Raw genomic sequence first — 24,186 nt, 5'->3', positions numbered from 1 at the left:
ATAAATGTGGTGTGTAAAAGTCTCAAAAAATAAATAAATGTGGTATTAGGAAATAAAAATCCAATGAAATAAATAAATGTTGTCTTTACAAAAACGTCCTTTTGAAATAAATAAATAAATGTATTTATTGATGTCGGTAAATTGATTCAGCTATATAATTATATAATGGTATATTTCTTGCAATTTTGTTTTTTTCAGAATTTATTTCATATCCATATTTATTTATGTATGTATTTAGCTATTTATTTATTTAATTTTGACTAACTCGGCGTTCCATAACACTGCTCCGTGCTGTGTGATTGAAATTACGACCCGAGCACCAGAGAATCAGTTATGGCAGACCTGGGCATTGTACCGCCCGCGGGCCACAACCAGCCCACAGGCTGTCCCAATCTGTCCCGCGTGAGGTTAATCAAAAATTAAAAATAAATGAATGTGTTGAGCTGTAGTAAATATGTAGTCCTGAAAGACTAGTGATCAGGCGATATACAAATGTGCGCTCACCGACAGGAGAGTTATCCCTCGAAGAGTTTTTAACAAGAGATGGACTTCTAAGTATCTGTTTACCGAGGTCAAAGTCAAAGCTGTGTTCTTAGTTTTGGAGAACAGGTTGCTGTGTGAAGGATTATAATTTGAATCGGCACTAAGGGACTAAAGAAAAAACTAACTCGGACATAATAAGAACTTGACTGATTCAGTGGGCGCGGGCTGATCGTTTGCTAGTTAAATTGCAGACCCGGATCATCACTTGTCAGCTGTCTTTTGCATATCCACCTCAGACATTCAGGCAGATTTCGATGCACTTGTTCAAGCCTCCTGGATTCCTCTCACAGAACAAAATTAACTGGAAAAAAAGTATTGCTTTTCGTATAAAGTAGATCAATTGCATATCTTTAACATGCTGCAAAACAACTTTTCAGTGTTTGTGAAGATGAACTAGTTACAAATAAAATGAAACACTGATGTAATGATTATTTTAGTTTTTACTGTTACTTCGATAGTCTTTTCCTAGTTGACCAACATGTAAAATAGTTATATAAATATTTACAGAATATCCTTATTCTTCTGATAACCAGTAGCAGCTAATAAAAATATATACTTTACTGCTTTTTACAATGGGGGAAAATGAATAGTGAGCAGAATTAAGTTCAAGTTATTGTTGATGCGGCCCTCCAACACATTTCAAGTTTCTCATGTGGCACCTTGTCAAAATTAATGGTCCACCCCTGAGTTATGGAGCTGGGCCATGGAGCTAACCCATGGAGCTAGGCCAAGTTACCCAAGGCCAAAGGGCAAGAAAGCCAAATTACAGGTGTTGGCCATCTGAAGGGCATGCGACAGCAATGGGGGACCTGCTATAAGACTTTGAGCCATGAAATGTTAGGTCAGTAGCACTTTCTATTTTGAAATGTTTTATTTTTCTTGCAATGTTTTAGTTTGGCAGCTCAGTGAAGCACTTAAAATATTTTTATTTTTATATACAGTTTAATTGTGCTTCAAATAAAACCAATATTTACCTACACCTTATTCTTGTTTAAGATCATTTACATAATGTAAATGAATGTATATGGAGCGTGATAAAAAGGTGACCTTGAAATTGTGGCGACGCAAGGAAAAATGTGGGTGCACCTAAAATTTGTGCTGGTGCACCTAAATAAAAAAGTTAGGCGCACCAGTGCAGCCAAGGGAAAAAGTTAGTCTGTAGCCCAGGGTTATGCAATGATGGCATTAACCATAACAGTAAGCTAGCAATAGAAAAGCAACACATCATCATCATAATAGTAACATATATAGGCCTATTTAACTGAACTTGCTTTGCAAGGATAGAACAACGATGGAGCCAGATATTTAAGTTTACAGTTTCTTTAATCCAACACAATACTTAAGCAGTCATACTAAAAACACAAAGCAAAAAGAACAACGTATATGTGGTGAGTCTGAGTCGTATGTAGAACGTAGCCTATGATCTATCTACAATAGGCCTATGTAAAAAAAAAAAAAAGTGAAAGGAATACTATACAGTACTAATAGCATTGATTTTTGTAAAGTTCACATGATGTATCTGCTTCTTGATCGGACTTGTACCCCATTCTGCCAGTTTTCTAACTCTCTCACACGCTCGTGACTGGTTGTAAATGAATGACGTGTACAGCTAGTTGCAAGCGTGTACAAGCCACTGTTCTGCGAAAGACTGAACTACCTGGAACTGGAAAGATGGCGCGGTCCATTTCGCGCTCTCGCTTGCCTTACTGCGCACTTTCCATAGAAATTTATGGGGATGCCATCTTTAAAGAGCAGGCTTGGTTGGTCTACTGTATAGACATAAGTCTATGGCAACACGGCATGACATATTGTTAACTTACAGTGACGTAACTTCGCATTCTCTATTGGCTACGCCACATTAGAATTCTATGCATTTCCTCTTTGCGACATTCAAGACTAGGATGGCGGGAAGAGGTTTGGGCCACAGATGGACTACTGTAAGTTTTCACTGATAATCAAACAAGTTGGCTGATAACAATTTATCAATCATTGTAATTTTGACTGACAATGTTAACAGGTGAGTGATGAAGTGAATGTATTATAGATTTAGGTGATAATGATCGATTGATTTATTGGATTGATTACCTGTTAGAGGGTTGTGAATAGAAGCAGTGTGTAGGAGGCTCCATTGACAGATTAATCAGTGGAGATTCTGATTGATTGATCATTGATAGGTGAGTGGGGAATAGAGGCAGAGGACTGTGGAATATGTAGTCTCAATACGGAATGAGGAAGGGTTCTGTTCGTCCTCACAGGCTGAAGTCAAAGGTCAGATCGGACTTGCCCATCTTCTGTCTATAAACAGCATCAAACTTGTCATTCATTGACACTGTGAAGATGTCTTTCCACAGCCCCACACGACCTGCCATCAGTATACACAAACACACATACAATTACAGATTATTAATGCCATATTGCCTCCTCATACAGATACCCCTTGTGTGTCTGTGTGTATAACTTACCCTTGGTCCCTTGATGTGTAAAACAATATGTGTACAGTCCTATTGATGAACCCAATAGGCTGTGTGAGTTGTGTGTTAGCCCTGTCCAAGGCTTTAGGTTAGGGCTCCATGCACTAAAAGAAACATCAGATGGGAAAACAAGACAAAAGCAAGCATACAAAAATGATAAAAGGGACAACTAAATGAAAAGGAACAGCAAACAATTATGATGTAAAAATGTATGATAAATTATCTATGTAAAATCATACTTTAAGAAAATGTAGAAAAATAATTACATATATTAGGCTTTAAGTGGAAAAGTGGTTGTGTTATCTTGTGTAACCAAGAGGAGATGTAGCAGAGCACTAGACAATGTTACTTTCATAGTGTGGGTAATAGATAAGGGTGTTCACAAAATTTCTATGAAAAGGGTTCACTTATTTGACATGACACATCTGCAGAACAGGAAACTATTTCAAAATCTGTTTGACCTCACACTGCTCTGCTTTACTCGGCGTCCAGATCCAAAACCATGTCTTAAGTCTTTTAAGGGATAACAGAGTGAGCTAAACATCTTCATAGACAATCTATAGGGACACAAACATTGCATTATGTAAGTGTTCTTTAAATGTATTTTCCAGTTGACTCATTCACTGCTTAGACTCTAAACTCTACAGTTAACACACAGAGGTAACAGCTGATTTTTGTCTGTATCTGCATATGTGTTAGTTTGGAAGCCCATAGGGGACAATATTCAAATGATTGGTTTGACATTTTATTGTCAAAGACGTACCCCCTCTTTACAGTGGACCAAATTCAAAGAGAGAAAGAGTTGCGTCAACTCCATTGCCTTCAATGAGACAGTTTTTTTCCAACATGGCCGCAGAAAAATTCCAAACACAACAGCTGAGAAACAGCTGTATGACAGCACTGTTCGAAGCTAAGAAGTTAAATTTGCACCATGTTTAATCCTTTTTCAATGTTATCACAGTCGAATGGCAGTGGGAAAATAGTTTAGCGTCTTAACTCATTTTCTACCATTTACTACATTTAACGTTGTTAGTTTAAAGTACTGAGAGATGTCATGCTACCAAAAACAATGGTGAAGAGGTTATTGTAGTTTAGTGAAACTAAATTAAACAATGTACAACAAAGTCAGTTATGATCTTATTATGTAGGCTATTGTTTAGTGTAATTTGGTGGATTATTGAAATTTATGGAGAGACAATTTTGTGTCAAAAAATATGTATTTAATTATTCTTTAGTTTACCATAAACATTACAGAGATCCCACAAGTCAGCCCACATCTTTAGCAACCAAACTGCATATTATTGTGTGCAGTAGTAAAAGCTCAGAAATTGCTTTAATTAAAATTAAAATGCACTTTCTAACCATTTGAAAATGTAAACGAAAACGGCATTTGACCGAACATTTTCAAAGACTCAATGTGCTGTATAGCGGACAAAATTGAGCCATTGATACATCCATTGTAAACATTAGCACATGGTGCCGCCTCGCTCCTCCTCAATAGCATTTAAAGCTACAGACACAGAAACAACGCATCTTGAGGAAAGCTCATTGTAGGACTGCTCGTAGTGGCTGTAATTATGCACCAAGGCTGAATTTCGGAAAAGAGACTTCAAATACAGTATTAGGGGACCACTAAGGCCTATATAAAAGCATCCAAAAACAGTATATCATGTGACCTTTAATATTGTCATAGAACGCCCATATGACATGCCAATGCAAATACAATTTGTATAATTGCATTCTCATTTGAATATAGTCCCCTATGGGCTTCCATATGTTAGTGTGAAAGAGTGCATGTGTGTGTGTGTGTGTGTGTGTGTGTGTGTGTGTGTGTGTATGTATGTACACAGTAGAATAGAAGACACTGGAGTTTGCTGGGCACCGTCTGTTCAAATGGAGAAAGACTTGAATCTAATTTAAAATAAAAATGTAAATGAGAGCTTCATACATTTTCATTATCTTAAGTGTACTTAAAATGTAATAACTATATTTATATATGTATTGACAACTTTAATTATTGTGTGTTTGTATTTTGTAACGATACTTTAAATATAATGTTTTGCTAGGGTGTGCAGTGAATGCCACAGTGTTCTTAAAAGACTCTCACTCCCTTTCTCTCTCTCCCCCCCCTCTCAATGTTCTGCTATGGTATCATTTTCCCAATACATGCAGGATCTGATGTAGTTCAACAATACACCAGACAATGTATGTGATATGAGCCTTGGATCTGGAGCTGGATGCATGTGTCAGTTCCATGTGTGCAACTATGGCCTACTTTGACAAAGCCTCCACTGTAAACCTCCATTACATTCTGTAATGTTGACCAATAATGGCTACACTGAACTCTACCACACATTTGTTTGGGCAAGATAAGAGATTTTAAAACACTCGTTCAACGATTGTCCTCTTCCTTTCTTTCTATGTATATTGACCACTGAATACATTTTTTCACCATGAATGCACCCTTCTTCATTGTCATTTTTTCTCCTTCCTCACCCCTGCAGATGGAGAGGGCCTCTGAGTTGCAGCACTGCTCTATAAGCTGATTACAGCTCTCCACCATTCCCTCCAGCTGGGCTTTGTCACAGGACACCCCAAGGAACCTGACCAGCTGCTTCACCAATGTCCCCAGGTCCTGCAAAGGAGAGGAGATCCATTTTTAAAATACATACTATGTCACATAAGGTTAATGGCTGTAAATCTCTGTTAAGCTACGACTGTGTTATCAAAGAGAAAATGTACAGGTCCCTCTGGCCATCTATCTACTGATTCAGTACGTTCACATAAAATGATCACATAAAATGTGTGTGAGTGTATTGGACTCTGATCACAGTTCAGTTTTCCTTCTACAGAAACTTTCTTGTAAAGTGCTAACACAGCAGCTACCATATATATATATATATATATATACATATACAGTACCAGTCAAAAGTTTGGACACATTTTCCCATTCAATTGAATGGGAAAATGTTGATAGCTTGTTTCAAAGGGGGTGCAGCTTGTTTTCATATTCATTTCTAATGAATGAATGTAATATAATTTAGTAGGCTAAATGCTTGAAAATATCACTAGAAGGGAAAACTTTAAGGCAGGCCTGCCAACTCTTCAAAAAACCTTGGAGTGAGATGTGGTGGGGCCAACTGAAGTTTTGATGCGTGCAAAGCGCTTTCTATTTTCATCACATCATCTTGCATATTTTTATTGAAAATGAAAGGACCTCAATGTGCACTACTATAGGAATACAATACCCTCCTTGGTAACAACCTGTTCAACCTGCTGCTTTGGGAAGAGATAAAGGACTATTGTAATGTATAAAGAACCAGACAAGTTACCAATTTCATTTGCCGAAAATTACCTTAAATAGGATTTTCACAACTCTCTCAACACATGCTTCATATAAACCCAAAACTGGATGAACCTTAATCACATGACAACATTTAACAAGATCATTAAAACCCCAAAAGTAAACACAAACCCAACACAACATTCACCCCCTCATTAAAACTAAGCATGAAAGGAGGTGAGGAAGTATTGTAAGAGATCAGGTTTGGAACGCATCCAGGACAAGGTTTAGGCATAGAGATGGCTGCTGGAGGCCGCAGGTGCAGCAGTCTGGGCAGCCATAGTAAGAAAAAGGACTTGCGACACTGGCAGAAAGTAATGTGTCTGTGTCAACACTTGAGCAGGCATCTCCAAGGCCCTGTACTATGAAGCAAATTCAACACGCCCAGGATCACTTCTCATTATCTTGCTTCACTAAGCCTAACAACCGTGATTTCTCTACGCAATCACAACGTTGGTTATCAACTCATAAGTCAACCATTACAAACATGGACAAGTCTTGAGCGCCGTACTTCATACAATAAGAGCAAACATTACTTTTAAACTAGTACGAAGAGTTTAAGAGCATGATTAAAGCGAAAAGCCACACTGTTGCTGCTTCTAATAAAAGAAAGGAATGCTGGGAGAAAAATGCAGATTGTGAAAATCTACAAGCTGAACCTTCCCATGGCTGAGAAATCAAAATGTTAGTGAAATCAAAAGAAAATGCCGCAGCAGAGAGAAAATGGAGGAAAACAAAGATCACTATCCACTACAATATCTATAAAGATGCACTAACCACCTATAACAAAACCACCTAGCAAGGAAAAACAATTTTCCAACATTATTACAGAAAAAGCCTTTTTCTCCACCAATGACCAGCTGCTAAACACTCTCCCTGCCCCCCCTCTATCCTCAGCAGTTAAATATGAAGAGCTTTCTCAGTTCTTCAAAAACAAAACGACTTTGATCAGAGCTAGTATCATTACTAGTGGAGGTGAAACTGACATCAGTAGATCCTGCAACATATGAGCCCATTTCATGTATCACACTAAGTTAACTTTCCAAAATCGTCAGCTAATGTAACTCTACAACCTCAGATATTGATCCTATACCCACAACATCCTTAAATGAGTGTTTGATGGTGTCTCAGATCCAGTGCTAGAGATTATAAACACATCCCTTGGAACTGGCGTTTTCCCAGATGCCTTCAAAACTGTTGTTGTAAAGCTCCTATTAAAGAAACCTAAATTGGAGTACAGTATACTTGCAAATTACAGACTAATATCAAACATTCCATTCATTAGTAAAGCATTGGAAAAGATAGTATTAGTCCAATTAAATTCCTTTCTTGAAGAAAATAACATCTTGGAAGTCTCTCAATCAGGTTGCAGAAAATATCACAGTACTGAAACTACTCTTACCAAAATAATTAGCGACCTCAGACTAAACTCTGACGCACATAAAGATTTTATCCTTATCCTGTTAGATCTCAGTGCCTGTTAGATCTCAGTGCAACTTCTCCAAGAACTGTACAACGAAATATTACAGGACCTGTACAGAGATCATTGTGTGAGTGACAAGGCTCATCGAAGGGTTGAATTTATTCACCAGGGGCCAGTTGCATAAAAATAGACCTAGTCTTAGACTTCAATGCAACTTTTAAGTCTGACTTGCCATAGACACTTCAATTTACCGGTTGCATAAGCTTTAAGATCAGTGACTAACGTAAGACTGACTTAGATAGTCTGTTGCGCGTTGCGTTATAGGTAAAATAAGACAATTCAGCGACACAAAAGATTGATACATTTCAACCTTTTAAAACCTATATCTGTTGGAGCAATACAGTATTGAAAAAGTTGTCTTATTAACAAATAGCGTATGCGTTTTTTAAGCTTCTTGATTTAACCCCAACGTTACTTCCATTTATCAACAACAACGCAGATGGCTGGTGTTAGTGTCAAAAAAGTGAGTTATGTTGTCATCTACCCACTCGTTTAATAAAACATTTTATTCTGCTTATCCTGTTAGATCTCAGTGCAACATTTGATACCATTGATCACGACATCCTATCAATAGACTGGAAAAGCTTATGGTTTCACGGATAGTGTATTAAACTGGATGAAAACATATATCAGAGGAAGGAATTTTTATGTTGGTTTAGGAGACCATATGTCTAAGAAACATGAGAACTGTTACGGGGTTGCTCAAGGAAGCTGCTTAGGTCCATTACTTTTTTCTCTTTATATGTTACCACTCGGCAACATAATCAGAGAACATAATATAGTTTTCTATAGCTATGCGGATGACACACAACTGTATGTATCCGCTGAATCCAACGATGCAAGTAAGGGGTAAGGGGGAGTATTGGGATTCGGCCTAACTGCATCACTCAACACTCTCTGTCCCCTGTCAACCAGGCCTGCGCGATCTTCTCCCTCCTGCCCATGGCTCACGGATGTTATTCGTGAAGAACGGTCCATCATTCGGGCAGCTGAGAGGAGATGGCGCAAGTCAAAAGACGGTCTGGACATTGATAAGTGTCACTCCCTCCTCAAATCCTTCTTTGCCCACATAACTGATGCTAAACCCACTACAATCTGTACAAAATTAACTCTGCCTCAAACCCTCATAAACTTTTCTCCACCTTCTCCACCCTTCTTCTCCATGTACTTCCAGCACTTTCCCCTCTGCCTTCAAACAGGCCAGAGTTAGTCCTCCAGCCGTCCTCCAGAACTACAGACCAGTATCACTGCTACTCTTCTTTTCCAAAACAATTGAACGCGCTGTATCTAACCAACTGTCAAACTTTCTCTCTCACAGAACAACCTCCTTGACCCCAACCAATCGGTTTCAAGACTGTCCACTCCACAGAACGCCTTCCTGTCAGTCACCACTGCCCTAAAATCTGCCCGGAGGTCATCATTCTGCTGGACCTATCTGCAGCTTTTGATACAGTTAACCCAGGGGCGTAACTATATGGGGTGCAGCAGGTGCAGCTGCACCTGGGCCCATGGGGTGTCGGGGCCCGTAGCCGGGCCCAAAGACATACACGCGTCACTCGACGGGCCCCCCCTCCAAGTACCGTCACACGACGGGCCCTCCCTCAGTACAGCGCTGTACTCCCTGTATATACTTATGTTCAAATACGCTCTGTTAATAATCTAACATTAGTGTCAAATGCTATTTATACACCTAAAAAGGCAAACTTATCTCAGTCATGGTTTTTGTTATTTTTTGGGAAAAGCAGCAATTTATACCAAAATCATATGCTTATCTTACATGTACTATAGAAACTATCAAAAAACTATTCAATGAAATGAATAAGTTCTTATTTTCTTTGGTATTTTTGTGATTAGCAATGATGATTGCTTGGTAATATGTATGTTGTTGTCCAATGTCAAGTCTCTATTTGATCATGTGACGATACAATACGCTATAGTTACACCAATTCGAAGGTCAAGACAACGCAGTTCATAGAGCACAGCACAACTGAAAATGTAGCAATGCCTTTTAAGCATAAGAGTGGAAGCAGGAAAAGGCAAAAGAAAAAAGAACAAGATGAGAAGGCGGCAAAGCTGCCGAAATGAGATTCTTTTTTAACTAGATCATCAACTAGTCGCCAGCCCACGAAGTCCGCCACGGATTAACCACCCCCACGGACGACCCCTCCACGGACGTCCCCCCTGCTAGCAGCAGTGCAGCAGTTCAGCTGGGATCAGTAACGCTGCCCTCAGACAGGTAACCTACGGCTATTGTGATAGATATACATTTCAAGCCAAGTTATAGCCTACATACGTTATGGTCGTGCAGGATAACTAGGATACAAGTTGGGTAAATAGTGGTCACTACTAGGTGGATAGCAAATGATTATGTTAAGCTAGCCAATAGCCTTGCAGGGTGCTAGGGAAGCTATTCCTAGGAGGGGGAGGGGAGCCAAATGTAACGAAGTGTTTCCCTATCTATTCCGATGTAAAACAAACAAAAATATTTGCGTTCATTAGGGGGTGGGGGGCCCCTCATAATATCTTGCACCTGGGCCCGTCGTTACTACGTTACGCCACTGGGTTAACCATCAAATCCTGCTCGCCAGACTCTCTGAGATGGGCATCACTGGCACTGCACTTCAGTGAATCTCATCCTACCTGTTGGGAAGATCCTACCCAGTCTCCTGGGGAGGCAAAGTGTCAGGCCCCTGCCAGCTCTCCACTGGTGTCCCACAGGCCTCCGTCCTTGGACCCCTCCTCTTTTCCCTGTGCACCACCTCGCTAGGACCAATCATCACCTCCCACGGCTTCTCCTACCACTGCTATGCTGACGACACGCAGCTATACCTGTCGTTCCCCCAGACTGATCCGGGGATCTCAGCTAGGATCGAGGCCTGCCTTGCAGACATCTCCGCCTGAAAATGTAGCAATGCCTTTTAAGCATAAGAGTGGAAGCAGGAAAAGGCAAAAGAAAAAAGAACAAGATGAGAAGGCGGCAAAGCTGCCGAAATTAGATTCTTTTTTAACTAGATCATCAACTAGTCGCCAGCCCACGAAGTCCGCCACGGATTAACCACCCCCACGGACGACCCCTTTGGAAAACATTCTCCAAATTACGACAATACCCCTTCTCTCTGAATGTGGAAGATAGTACCTCCAGTAGTAATAAGAAGGTCCTTTCTATGCTCGTCAGTAACTTCAATGAAGAGATGAATGAGGTTGTGGTTGAACACCTGGGCTCCCTTGAAGTTGTAAAAGTCAGTTCAGCCAGTTTGGAGAGGTTGATGTTTTACTTTTTTCAGAAAAAGAACATTCCTTGGTCAAACCTAATCAGCATAATGCTAGACTCATGCAACGTGATGCGCGGAAGCAAATCAGGGCTGGAAACAAGGATCCGAGAGAGGCATTGTCCCACTCTGATGTGGATGGTGACTCTTGCCATCACGTTCACAACGCTGCAAAGAGATTTGCAGAACCTTTTGAAAACTACTTGGAGCAGCTCTTTGCAGACATACACACAGACCATCGATGGGCTTCAGATCAGTTATCTGAATGCAGGACTCTCAAGTTTTGAAGACACACAAGCGGTTTGCTTTGAAGGTGAACAAAACTTTCGGAAGACGTAGCAGAATCCCGAAAAATTACAGGATATACTTTTTTTCCATTGGTCGTTGCATTAAATCTTACCCAGATACAATGGTGCTTTTTTCCGATTGGCTATTGTATAGACCCTTTCTTTTTTTTGATTGGCTGATGAGTGGCAGGCTCGACGAAGAACTCCAGGGGAGACGCGCTTGACTGCCGGTTCCATAGTGAGAGTGGGGCGGTCAGAGGAATTTCGGTTGGGTGCTGCGGCATACAAAATATATTATAAGAATAAGAATTTTTTTTATATAAGAATTTTTTTGGGCGTGAGAAATACAATGTGTGGCGGGAGGGCGTGACTAAAGACCGAAATGAGTGACTGTCACTCTCAATGTGTGACACTTGAGAGCCCTGTGAACGTGCATTACATTTTTTATGAAAAATCTGTTTCTAACTAGTTTATTAACTGTTTTGAGTGTTGCTAGAAGTGTAAGAAATGTTATGTCTTTACTTGCAGTTGGCGTACCTGATAGAAATAGCAGAGTTCCTGGACATACCTGCTACCAATTCCCAGCGATTTGTCTCCCATCGCTGGTTGGCAGCTTATGATGTATGGATCAACACGAAAAGAATGTTACCTGTGTTCAGAGTGCTCTACTTTGGATTTATGGGAAAGCAGGACCAAGAACTGTACAACGAAACAGGACCATTACAGGACCTGTACAGAGATCATTGTGTGAGTGACAAGGCTCATCGAAGGGTTGAATTTATTCACCAGGGGCCAGTTGCATAAAAATAGACCTAGTCTTAGACTTCAATGCAACTTTTAAGTCTGACTTGCCATAGACACTTCAATTTACCGGTTGCATAAGCTTTAAGATCAGTGACTAACGTAAGACTGACTTAGATAGTCTGTTGCGCGTGTTATAGGTAAAATAAGACAATTCAGCGACACAAAAGATTGATACATTTCAACCTTTTAAAACCTATATCTGTTGGAGCAATACAGTATTGAAAAAGTTGTCTTATTAACAAATAGCTTATGCGTTTTTTAAGCTTCTTGATTTAACCCCAACGTTACTTCCATTTATCAACAACAACGCAGATGGCTGGTGTTAGTGTCAAAAAAGTGAGTTATGTTGTCATCTACCCACTCGTTTAATAAAACATTTTATTCTGCGGAAAAGCAGAACCCCCTAAACATTTTCTGCAGTTACAAATAACACTTAATTCCTTTCGTAATACATTATGCTAAGATAATGACATGGCCTACTAAAACAGATCGTTGGCATAGCAACTCAGCCCTTACGGCAAGGTTTAGCCAGGGGAAGAGGTGGCTAACTTTTCTAGCTCAAATTAAGTCAGTCTTACTATTTATGCAACAGACAGGCTTAATTAGACTAGTCTTACCTGACAATTTAAGACAGTCTAAGGCTAAGACTAGTCTTAAACAAAGTTTATAAAACTGGTCCCAGGATCTCTGCAAGAAGGGTATGTAAGTATGTATGTATATATTGTAACAGATTGTTATATGGTCCAGAAGGAACTAAAATCCCACTATTAAATCTTAGTATTCAGTAGTAAACATGATATGTCTGATGTGTCTGTCTATATGAGAGAGAGATTAATAAAGTGTGTGGCGTACATCTATACCTACTGTTTTATGGTTATGATTTAGCAGACACTTTTGTCCCAAGTAAATTATTATTATATCTGTTAAATTAATGTGTTCCCATAATGTTATATTAGTTGTTTAACATGATATGCCCCTATATTATGCGGATTACGACCAACTTTTGTATCCAACATTATTTTACACCAATGTGATTGGTTGTTTAATTTGTTTTTTCTGTATTGCATTGCATTCTGGGTCTTTGACCGTTGATTGTTACTGAGCACATGCCATGGCTGCTGATTGATATACCGGAGCTGTGAAGAAAGGAATAAAGAGATAAATGAAACATATGCAAGACGTGATTCTATATCAACATGACGGATGAGAATGAAAACTCAACAGGTTATGGGCCCAGACGTGATACTACAAGAGGAGGAAGGTGGTAAATGTTAGTCCTTAACGGAGATGAAAATAACTTCGAACTTTGGGAAGTGAAGTTTCTCGGCCACATGCGAATGCTCGGCTTGAAGGACACAATACTCTCAACGGATGACGATCCGGATCCAGAAAAGAACGAAGAATGCTACGCGGAACTCATTCAATTTCTCGACGACAAAAGCCTATCGTTGGTCACGAGAGAGGCGGCCGATGACGGCAGTAAAGCCCTGCAAATATTAAGGAGCCATTACGCCAGTCAGGGTAGGCCCAGAATCATTGCCCTATACACGGAGCTAACTTCATTAAAGAAGGAGTCAGAAGAAACGGTGACAGACTATATCATCCGAGCTGAAAACACCTCACTAAGAAATGCTAAAGAAGTAATAAGTGAAGGACTGATAATAGCAATGATTCTGAAGGGTCTCCCAGAACCATATAAGCCGTTCGCCATTCATACGACGCAGAGCAGCGAGGAATTAACGTTTATCCAGTTTAAAAGTAAACTACGAAGCTATGAAGAAACTGAAAAGTTCGACACTAAAACTAAATCGGACAATGTAATGAAAGCAGACATGTCATCCATCATTTGCTGTGGATGTGGAAATCGAGGCCACATGGCAAAAGAGTGCCGCCAAAGAGGTGTGTCAAAATGGTGCAACTACCACAGAAGCACAACACACAGTGACGAGACATGCAGGAGAAAAACCAAGCATAAAGATGATGCCAAACAAACCACGGATGGACAGAAAGACCAAAAGGAAGAACAAACATTTGTATTCAAAGTCAGTCAAAAATTCCTTCCGGACAACATTAAAATTAATGGACTAATGGTGGACTGTGGAGCAACATCACACATCATCACGGAGGAAGACGCATTCACAAAATTTGACGAGACCTTTAACCCAAATGCACACTACATGGAGCTAGCTGATGGAACCAGGATGAGCAACGTGGCATTGAAACGAGGGGATGCAGAGGTGTGTTTGCAGGACAGAGAAGGAGATGCAGCAAGGTCACACTGAGAAAGGCCTTATTCATACCATCATATCCACAGAGCATATTCTCTGTGAAAGCAGCCACAAATAATGGAGCCACAGCGACATTCCAAGAGGGACAGAATGAACTTATCCACAAAGATGGGACTGTTATTCGCATTGAGGTGCACGAGAGACTGTACTACTTGAAAACGGTAAATAACAAACAGTGTGTTAAAAATACAGTAAATGATGTGATGTCCACTGACAAAGTGAGTTTATCGTGTGATGTCAAAACATGGCATGAGATTTTGTGACACTGCAATATTAATGATGTGTTAAAATGACCAAATGTAGTAGAGGGTATGAAGATCACAGGTAACACAAAGATAGACTGCAGCGTGTGCACTGAGGGTAAATTCAACAATAGCAAAAATAAGAAAGCTGATGCAAAAGCTAGTGCGCCCCTGAAGCTGGTACATACAGACTTACCAGGCCCCATTGAGCCAACTTCCCGAGATGGATATAAGTATGCTATTTCATTCACAGATGATTTTTCAGGGGCTGTGTCTGTTTACTTCCTTAAAACCAAAAGTGACACGACACTAGCTACAAAGAAATTCCTTGCAGACAGTGCGCCTTATGGCAGGGTCAAGTGTATAAGATCAGATAATGGCACTGAATACACAAGCGATGTTTTCCAGTCACTCCTAAGGGAAAAGGGTATAAGACATGAAATGTCATGTCCATACTCTCCCCACCAAAATGGGACAGCTGAGAGACAGTGGAGAACCCTGTTTGAGATGGGAAGATGTCTCTTATTAGAGAAAGGGTTACCAAAAGTATTGTGGCCTTATGCTGTACAACATGCTTCTCATGTTCGAAATAGATGTTACAATGACAGGACTGAAAACACCCCATATTTCATGTTAACAGGTAGGAAACCAAATCTGTCAAAAATGTGGGTGTTTGGATCTGACTGTTATACTTACAAACATGATCATAAGAAACTAGACCCTAGAGGTGAAAGAGGGATATTTGTTGGACACAGTAAAAACAGCCCGGCTTACCTGATTTACAACCCAGACACAGAGAAAGTGTCAAAACACAGACTGGTGAAATTTGTTAAAAGAAACAGTATTGAACAACAAACACAGACTGAATACGATTCAGAATTCCCGAGATACGAAGCCAAAAACCCCAGTACTGAGAATAATACTGATATGACAGAGAGTGATAATGAGGAGAGTCTGAGCACAGATTATACAGATGAGTCACAATGTGATGAAACAACGGAGGACGTAGTCCTAGATGACAGTGCAGACTCCAAACCTTGTCATAGTCAAAATACTCACCAAAAGAGAGAAAGAAAACCACCAAAATATTTAGAGGACTACATTACAGATCTTGAAAATACAGATGTATCCCATCTAAGTGTTAATTATTGTTACAGGGCAGTACATGGAATCCCCCAGAGCTACTGTGACGCCCTGAGGTCACCCGAGGGGCCAGGATGGGAACGGGCTATGAAGGAAGAGCTCGACTCACTTAAAGAAAATGACACTTTTGAACTGACCTCTCTACCAAAGGGTAAAAATACAGTAGGGGGAAAATGGGTCTATGCCAATAAAGAAAACGTTGAAAAAGGGAAAATACTTAAGGCGAGATACGTAACAAAGGGGTACAGCCAAACAGAGGGCATAGACTACCATGAGACATTTGCTCCAACAGCAAATCTTACTTCAGTGAGAACCTTAATGCAGGTAGCAGTTCAAAACGACTTAATAGTCCATCAGATGGATGTAAAAACTGCATACTTGCATGCTCCAATTGATGAAGAGATTTTCTTAGAACAACCACAGGGTTTTGAAAATATATCCGAGACAGGAGAAAACTTAGTTTACAAACTAAAGAAATCCATTTACGGACTAAAACAGTCAGGAAGAAACTGGTACAAACTTCTTAATGATCATTTAGAAGAAAACTACTTTGTGAGAAATGAATCTGACCACTGTGTGTACAGAAAGCAAACAGATAGTGAAACTATCATTGTATTAATCTGGGTGGATGATTTTATCATTGCAGCTAGCAATAACTATCTACTCAACAGTTTCAAAGACACGATGAAATCCACATTCAAAATGAAGGATTTGGGGAAAATGACATGCTTCTTGGGCATCGAGTTTGAACAAGAGGAAAATAAAATAAAGATGAGTCAGGAAAAGTACATTCTTAAAATGTTGGAAAAGTTTGGAATGTCAGAGTGTAAAGCTAGATCTACTCCATGTGAGCTAAAAGTGGAGAGTGACAACAAGGAGGAGGGCAAATGCAATGATATGGCAAATCCAAAAGAATACAGGGAAATTGTAGGCGGTCTAATTTATGCCATGACATGCACAAGACCAGATATAAGCTGGATAGTAAGCAAACTGTCGCAAACACTGGCAAAGCCAAAAGCAGAGAACTTAGTGGCTGCCAAACATGTTTTGAGATACCTAAAAGGTACTTATGACTACGAACTATGTTTCACTAAAACCGATGACGACTTAAAACTAAAAGCCTTCAGTGATTCAGACTGGGCATCTTCTGTGGAAGATAGATGTAGCACTACAGGTTACTGTTTTAGTTTAACCAAACAAGGACCTGCCATCTCGTGGAAATCAAAGAAACAACCCACAGTGGCATTATCAACATGTGAAGCCGAATACATCGGCATGGCAAACACTACTCAAGAAAGCTTGTATCTAACCCAATTGTTAAGTGGTATGGATAATAAAGTCTACAGTTGCACAACGATCCATGGAGACAATCAGGGTGCCATTGCACTGAGTAAAAATCCAGTGCACAGACAGAGGTCTAAACACATAGATGTAAAATATCACTTCATTCGTGATGCACAAAGGGAAGGCAAAATAGTCATTGTTTACTGCCCATCAGAAGACATGGTTGCAGACATATTGACTAAACCTGTATCAAAGATTACAATGGTTAAATTCAAAAAGTTCTACTTTGGATGTTAAACATGTAATGTATGGCTTTGTAAGATGAGAACAAGTGGGGGTGTTAAATTAATGTGTTCCCATAATGTTACATTAGTTGTTTAACATGATATGCCCCTATATTATGCGGATTACGACCAACTTTGTATCCAACATTATTTTACACCAATGTGATTGGTTGTTTAATTTGTTTTCTGTATTGCATTGCATTCTGGGTCTTTGACCGTTGATTGTTACTGAGCACATGCCATGGCTGCTGATTGATATACCGGAGCTGTGAAGAAAGGAATAAAGAGATAAATGAAACATATGCAAGACGTGATTCTTTATCAACATGACGGATGAGAATGAAAACTCAACAATATCTTATTAGCCTCAGAAGTACTCATCCTGTTACAATCTTTGCATACATTTCATGTATACCATTGGTATTGTACAAACTTTAAATGTGTATATGCACTGTTCTTTATATATTGTATCTTTGTTTTGTTTTTAAAGGAATGACTGACTTGGGGAAGAAAAGGAAGGCCCGAATTGTAAAGAAGATTTGGGTGGAAAACCAAAAAGTGGATCTGTGTGTAAACAATATGTGATGGTCTTTCAAGTGAGTATTTTTCTAGTGTATGCAACTCAACATAGAAGTCAGATGATTCTGATGTCTATTGAAAAATAACAGCAAGTTCAGTCAGTTCTAAAAATGCAATTTTTATGTTCATTGAAGGCAAGTAAAACCTTGGTTCACAAGCTTCATGACAAGCAACTTGAAGTGTTCATCTACTTTCTTGCATCTGAAGATGTTGCCAAACAAATTGCTAGAATTGGACTTGCCAAAAACACACTTCATTCCCAGATTTATGTTGGGGAAAGTCGCAGAAGACCTGATTGCAGCCCATCCAAAGCATCCGGTTCGTATTTGGTGGCCAAGCCGCGAAGCGGCGAAGCCACCTAAAGTGTTTCTACGTATTCTTATTGGTGGCCAAGCCGCGAAGCGGCGAAGCCACCTTAAGTGTTTCTACGTATTCTTCTTCTTATTATTATACATCTTCTTCTGCCATGGGAGTTTATGGCAGCCCCTAGAACCAATTGGTCAGAAGTTGTGAATTTTGGCACACTATTTGGGACCAGTCCCCTCATCAATTTCACCAAGTTTCATGTCTCCCATTCCAACCATCTAGCGCCACCAATGGGTCAAAGTTGAAGGTGTGTTTACACATGTTACTTTTGAACCATATGCCCCATTGTCCAAAATGAGGTATCGTTGGATTCCCTGGATCAAGACGAGTTCAACGCACTCTATGACATCATACCCAGTTCTATAGATTCTCCGCCATTTTGAATGTAAAGGAAAAGCGTTTTTTCGCTACTCCTCCTACAATTCTTGTCGAATCTTCTTCAAAATTGCCACAGATGATCTTCAGACCAAGCCCCTGGAGCTTTGATTTTCGCAACCGTTTGTTATATACAGCCACATCAAATTGATGTGGCTGAATTGATGTGGCCGCCATTTTGAATATAACGTTTTTTCGCTACCTCTCCTATAAGGTTTGTCCAATCTTCACCAAATTTGGCACAGATCATCTTCAGACCAAGCCACACAAAAGAAATCACATGTTTTTTAGACTTTCTACACTCGACTGGAACAGCCAATCAAAGTCATCAGCCAATCAAAATCGTCAACCAAGCCACCATAAAAGAAGTGAGGTCATATCTCAGCACCTCTTTACTGCATTGACAACAAATTTGGTATAGGGACGAGGGACCCTGTTCTAAAGAAGTCCAAAATAGGTCATGCCATTTCACCTCTAGGTGGCGCTGCAATAGGCAAACATTTTCAGACCAAGCCTCACAAAAGACATCACATGGCGTTTTGATTTCTGCAACCGTTTGTTAGTTACAGCCAATCAAATTGAGCAACTGATCCGGAAAAAGGAAGTGAGGTAATATCTTAGCCAAGCTTTGATGCATTGACTCCAAACTTGGTGTATGGACTCAAGGCCCTCTTATTAAGAGGTTTGAGACAGGTAGTGTCATTTGACCTCTTGGGGGCATTACAATAGGTAGGATTGTGTTTTGACCAATAACTGTTGATTTGTTTGGCGTATTTAAGCAATTCCTATGTCTCGTGATATCTTAGGAGATCCCGCGTCTGATGCATGTTAACGCGTGATACCAGACGAATTGATGAGGCCGCCATTTTGAATGAATGAATAAAACTTTTTTCCTTACTCCTACACAATGTATCCAATATTCACCAGATTTGGCACAGATTATCTTCAGACCACAATCACCTTGCCATGTAAAAATATGACTGAATTACAGCTGTTTAAACTCGGGCCAAATCTGACCATGCGTGCCACAGGAGAAACGGCTTCCTTTTTGTATTCAGTAACTGTACACAGCAATTCCCAGTGCTGATAATGGCTCACTGGGATAGACTGGCTCCGTTGAAGTGCAAGGTCGTAGGTTCGAATCCAGGCAAAGTCTCAGGCATGTCATGATACTGGTTTATCTGTTTAGTGAAGCCAGGTATGTGACAGTAGCTGTCGAGCAGTATAATCATAATGGCCACGATAATGTTTCATTCTCAGGGGATTTATACTCATGAAGAATCCGATTTATTGTGCTTTGTAGATATAGTGAATCTACATCTAGCCAGTGCATCGGATTTCTTGCATCATAACTTCTGAACAGATTTGTCATAAATCACAAGATTGGTCTCTTCTGATTCTACGTGGCATACCAAGTCGAAATATATCACATTGTCCCGTGTCCACCATTTTGGGCGTCGGCCATTTGGAATTTTCATAAAAACATACTTTTTTGAACTCCTCGTTTGCCGTTGCTCCTATTTTCATGGACATGTAATCAAATCATTTTCAGACTACAATCACCTCGATTTGTCAAAATATGACTGAATTACAACTTTTTATACTTGGTTCAAATCTGACAACGCTTCCCACAGGAAAAAAAGGCATACTTTTTTTTACATAGTAACTGAACACAGTAATTCCATGCACTGAGAATAGCTCACTGGGATAAGACGGGTTCCTCTGAAGTGTAAGGTCATAGGTTCGAATCCAGCCAAAGTCTTCACGCATGTCATGATACTTGTTTATCTGTTTAGTGAAGCCAGGTATGCCACAGTAGCTGTCTAACAGTATAATCATAATGGTAATGATAATGTTTCAATCTCATGGGATCTATACTCAAGAAGAGTCAGATTTATTGTGCTTTACAGATATGTGTCCTCTAACCTCTAGGGGGGCGATCCCATGTCTGACACATGTTAACTTGTGATACCAGCCAAATTGATGCCGCCATTTTCATTAATTAATAAAACGTTTTTGTCCTACTCAAAATGTATCAAATACTCACCAACTTTTACACAGATTATAGGACTGAATTACAGCTGTTTAAACTTGGGACAAATCTGACAACCGCTTGCCACAGGAAAAATTCTTTATATTTTTACGCAGTCACTGAAATCTGATTTCCAGCACTGAGAATAGCTCACTAGGATAAATTGGTGTCCTGGCAACGTCAGAGGTTCAAATCCAGCCAAAGCTGACAAGCTTGTCATGTCTCTGATTCTCTGTTTAGCGAGACTATAAGCCACTGCAAAGAAAGCCAGGTAAACCGCAGTCACTAGATGTCGAAAGTTTCTTCTGGGTCATCTGACCTGCTTGGCCACCACATTGCTGCTTGCAGCTATATTTAGGATTCCTCCGTCAGGAGGAAACCTATTGTTATTGTTAGTTTTATTATTATTCTTGTTCCATGGAAGTCAATGGCAGCCCCTAGAACCCTTCGACAACTTTTTGTGAAATTTGGCACACTCATTAAGGACAGTTGATTCTATACCTACACCAAGTTTCATGTCTCCAATTAGACCACTCCAGCGCCACCAACGGGTCAAAGTTGGACTTGTGTTTACACACGCAACTTTTGAACCGTATGACCCATTTTCAAAAATGAGGTACCATTGGATTCCCTGGATCAAGCCGAGTTCAGCGCACCCCATGGCGTCAATTTCCGGTTATATAAATTTTCTGCTATTTCCGGTTTTATGAAAAACCTTTGAAAGCCTACTCCTCCTACAATTTTTGTCATATCTTCTTCAAAGTTACCAGAGATGATCTTCAGACCAAGCCTCACAAAAGTTATCGAAAAGAATTTTGATCCTCACAACCGTTTGTCCGGTACAGCCAATCAAATTCATCAGAAAAGCCGCCAAACAGGATGTGAAGTCATGTCTCAGCAAATCTTTGAGATATCAACACGAAACTTGGTATATCGATGGAAGACACTACAACATGTTACCGTGTGCAAAGGCAACTTCATATCTCCAAAAATGATTGATATAAAGCAAATTGAACTTATCGCTAACGCTAAAATAATGCTTTACACATCAGCCAGTCAAAAACTAATACTCTGATTCAATCACAAGTTCATATGAAGACTCTTGAGAATGTTTATAACACAAATCTGTGAAAAAGTTGACTGTAAGATCAAAGGTCGATTTTTGGTGAATATTTGAAACATGCTTGCTTGGCTAATTTCTAGCCAAATTTCCAATGAATGTCTCCCCTCCTCCTGCCCGCGCGTGCTCCACATCCTCACACACTCAGCCTTAACTTACACACGCGCGGGCTTGGCAAGACGCACACGCAACATTTCAGGAGAGTGTGGGCTGACCAAGCCCCCACTCATTCCTTAGTTTCTAGCAAAGGCCTTGTGGATCTTGTAATCTTGGATCTCTTAACAAAAGCTGATCTTTTTGGTATTGCATTTCCGATTTTGTATGCAATGGTAAAAAGTTATACAAATCCTGAAACATTGATATATACAGTGCCCTCCAAAAGTATTGGAACAGTGAGGCCAATTCCTTTATTTTTGCTGTAGACTGAAAACATTTGGGCTTGACATCAAACGATGAATGTGAAACCAGAGATCAACGTTTCAGCTTTTATTTCCAGGTATTTACATCAGGATCTGATGCACAAATTAGAAAATATCACCTTTTTGTTCGAACCCACCCATTTGTCACGTGAGCAAAAGTATTGGAACATGTGACTGACAGGTGTGTTTTGTTGCCCAGGTGTGTCCTATTACATACATTATTCAATCAATAAATACCACTGAATGTCTACACTCAGGTTCAGATTGGGTAAGATAGGTTTTGTCTATGCAGACTGTATTCAGAGGTGAAAACAACATGAAAACCAGAGCGCTAACTTTGGGTGAAAAACAAGCAATTGTGAGTCTTAGAGAAGATGGAAAATCAATCAGAGCCATTGCAGAAACATTGGCCATAGCCAGTACAACCATTTGGAATGTCCTGAAGAAGAAGAAAACTACTGGTGTACTAAGTAACAGACGTCGAACAGGTAGACCAAGGAAAACATCAGCAGTTGATGACAGAAACATTGTGAGAGCTGTAAAGAAAGACCCTAAAACAACTGTTAGTGAGATCAGCAACAACCTCCAGATGGCAGGAGTGAAGGTATCACTATCTACTGTTCGCAGAAGACTTTATGAACAAAAGTACAAGGGCTACACCAGAAGATGCAAACCACTCATTAGCAAGAAGAATAGGAAGGCCAGGCTGGAATTTGCCAAAAAGTACAGAGATGAACCTCAAAAATTCTGGGACAAAGTTTTATGGACTGATGAGACAAAGATTAACTTTTACCAAAGTGATGGAAAGGCTAAAGTTTGGAGAAAGAAAGGAACTGCTCATGATCCCAAACACACAAGCTCATCTGTGAAACACGGTGGAGGTAATGTCATGGCTTGGGCTTGCATGGCTTCTTCTGGGACGGGCTCATTAATCTTCATTGAGGATGTAACACATGATGGCAGCAGCAAAATGAACTCGGAAGTCTACAGAAACATTTTGTCTGCCAATTTAAGGAAAGATGCAACCAAACTGATTGGCAGAGCCTTCATCATGCAGCAAGATAACGACCCAAAACACACTGCCAAAACAACAAAGGAGTTCATCAGGGGCAAGAAATGGAAGGTATTAGACTGGCCAAGTCAATCTCCAGACTTAAACCCTATAGAGCATGCATTTTACCTGCTTAAGAGGAGACTGAAGGGAGGAACCCCACAAAACAAACAACAACTGAAAGAGGCTGCAGTGAAAGCCTGGGAAAGCATCAAAAAGGAAGAATGCAAAAGTTTGGTGACGTCAATGGGTCACAGACTTGCTGCAGTTATTGAAAGCAAAGGATTTGCAACTAAATATTAAGTCTTATTCACTTAAATATGTTTTAAGTATATCTGTTCCAATACTTTTGATCACATGACAAATGGGTGGATTCAAACAAAATGTGATATTTTCTTAGTTGTGCATCAGATCCTGATGTAAATACCTGGAAATAAAAGCTGAAACGTTGATCTCTGGTCTCACGTTCATTATTTGATGTCAAGCCCAAATGTTTTCAGTCTACAGCAAAAATAAAGGAATTCGCCTCACTGTTCCAATACTTTTGGAGGGCACTGTATATATATATGTATTTATATATATATATATAAATCTTTATTTCAGACGCCAAGTTCCACATAAAATAACAGACACAGAGCTATAAAAAAGAGAGTAAAACAAAAACATAAAACACAGATAATACAGTGCATAAAAAGTATGAAGACTTTTGTGCCAATGTAGTCTTAAGTTCCAAGTAATCGATAGCAGCTCTTTAGAGGGTTGACCAGAGCCTCTACTATTCAGTTCTCAGACTTGTCCAGTCG

General features: G+C 39.8%; 1 protein-coding gene across 1 annotated transcript in view; it reads right to left on the bottom strand.

Annotated features, from left to right (window-relative positions):
- Positions 1–1,865: 1,865 nt before the first annotated feature.
- sult4a1 (sulfotransferase family 4A, member 1) overlaps positions 1,866–24,186 on the bottom strand; it is a 167,922-nt gene continuing 145,601 nt past the window's right edge. Inside the window, exons 6-7 of the mRNA XM_047022905.1 lie at positions 5,511–5,649; positions 1,866–2,905 (exon numbers count right to left, since the gene is read on the bottom strand). Coding sequence (XP_046878861.1) covers positions 2,793–2,905; positions 5,511–5,649 — 252 coding nt within the window. The 3' untranslated portion in view covers positions 1,866–2,792. The remainder of the gene's footprint in view (positions 2,906–5,510; positions 5,650–24,186) is intronic.

Source organism: Hypomesus transpacificus, chromosome 7, assembly GCF_021917145.1.
Source record: "Hypomesus transpacificus isolate Combined female chromosome 7, fHypTra1, whole genome shotgun sequence".
In the NCBI taxonomy this organism is placed as follows: Eukaryota; Metazoa; Chordata; class Actinopteri; order Osmeriformes; family Osmeridae; genus Hypomesus; species Hypomesus transpacificus.
This window is presented reverse-complemented; position numbering and strand designations above follow the sequence as displayed.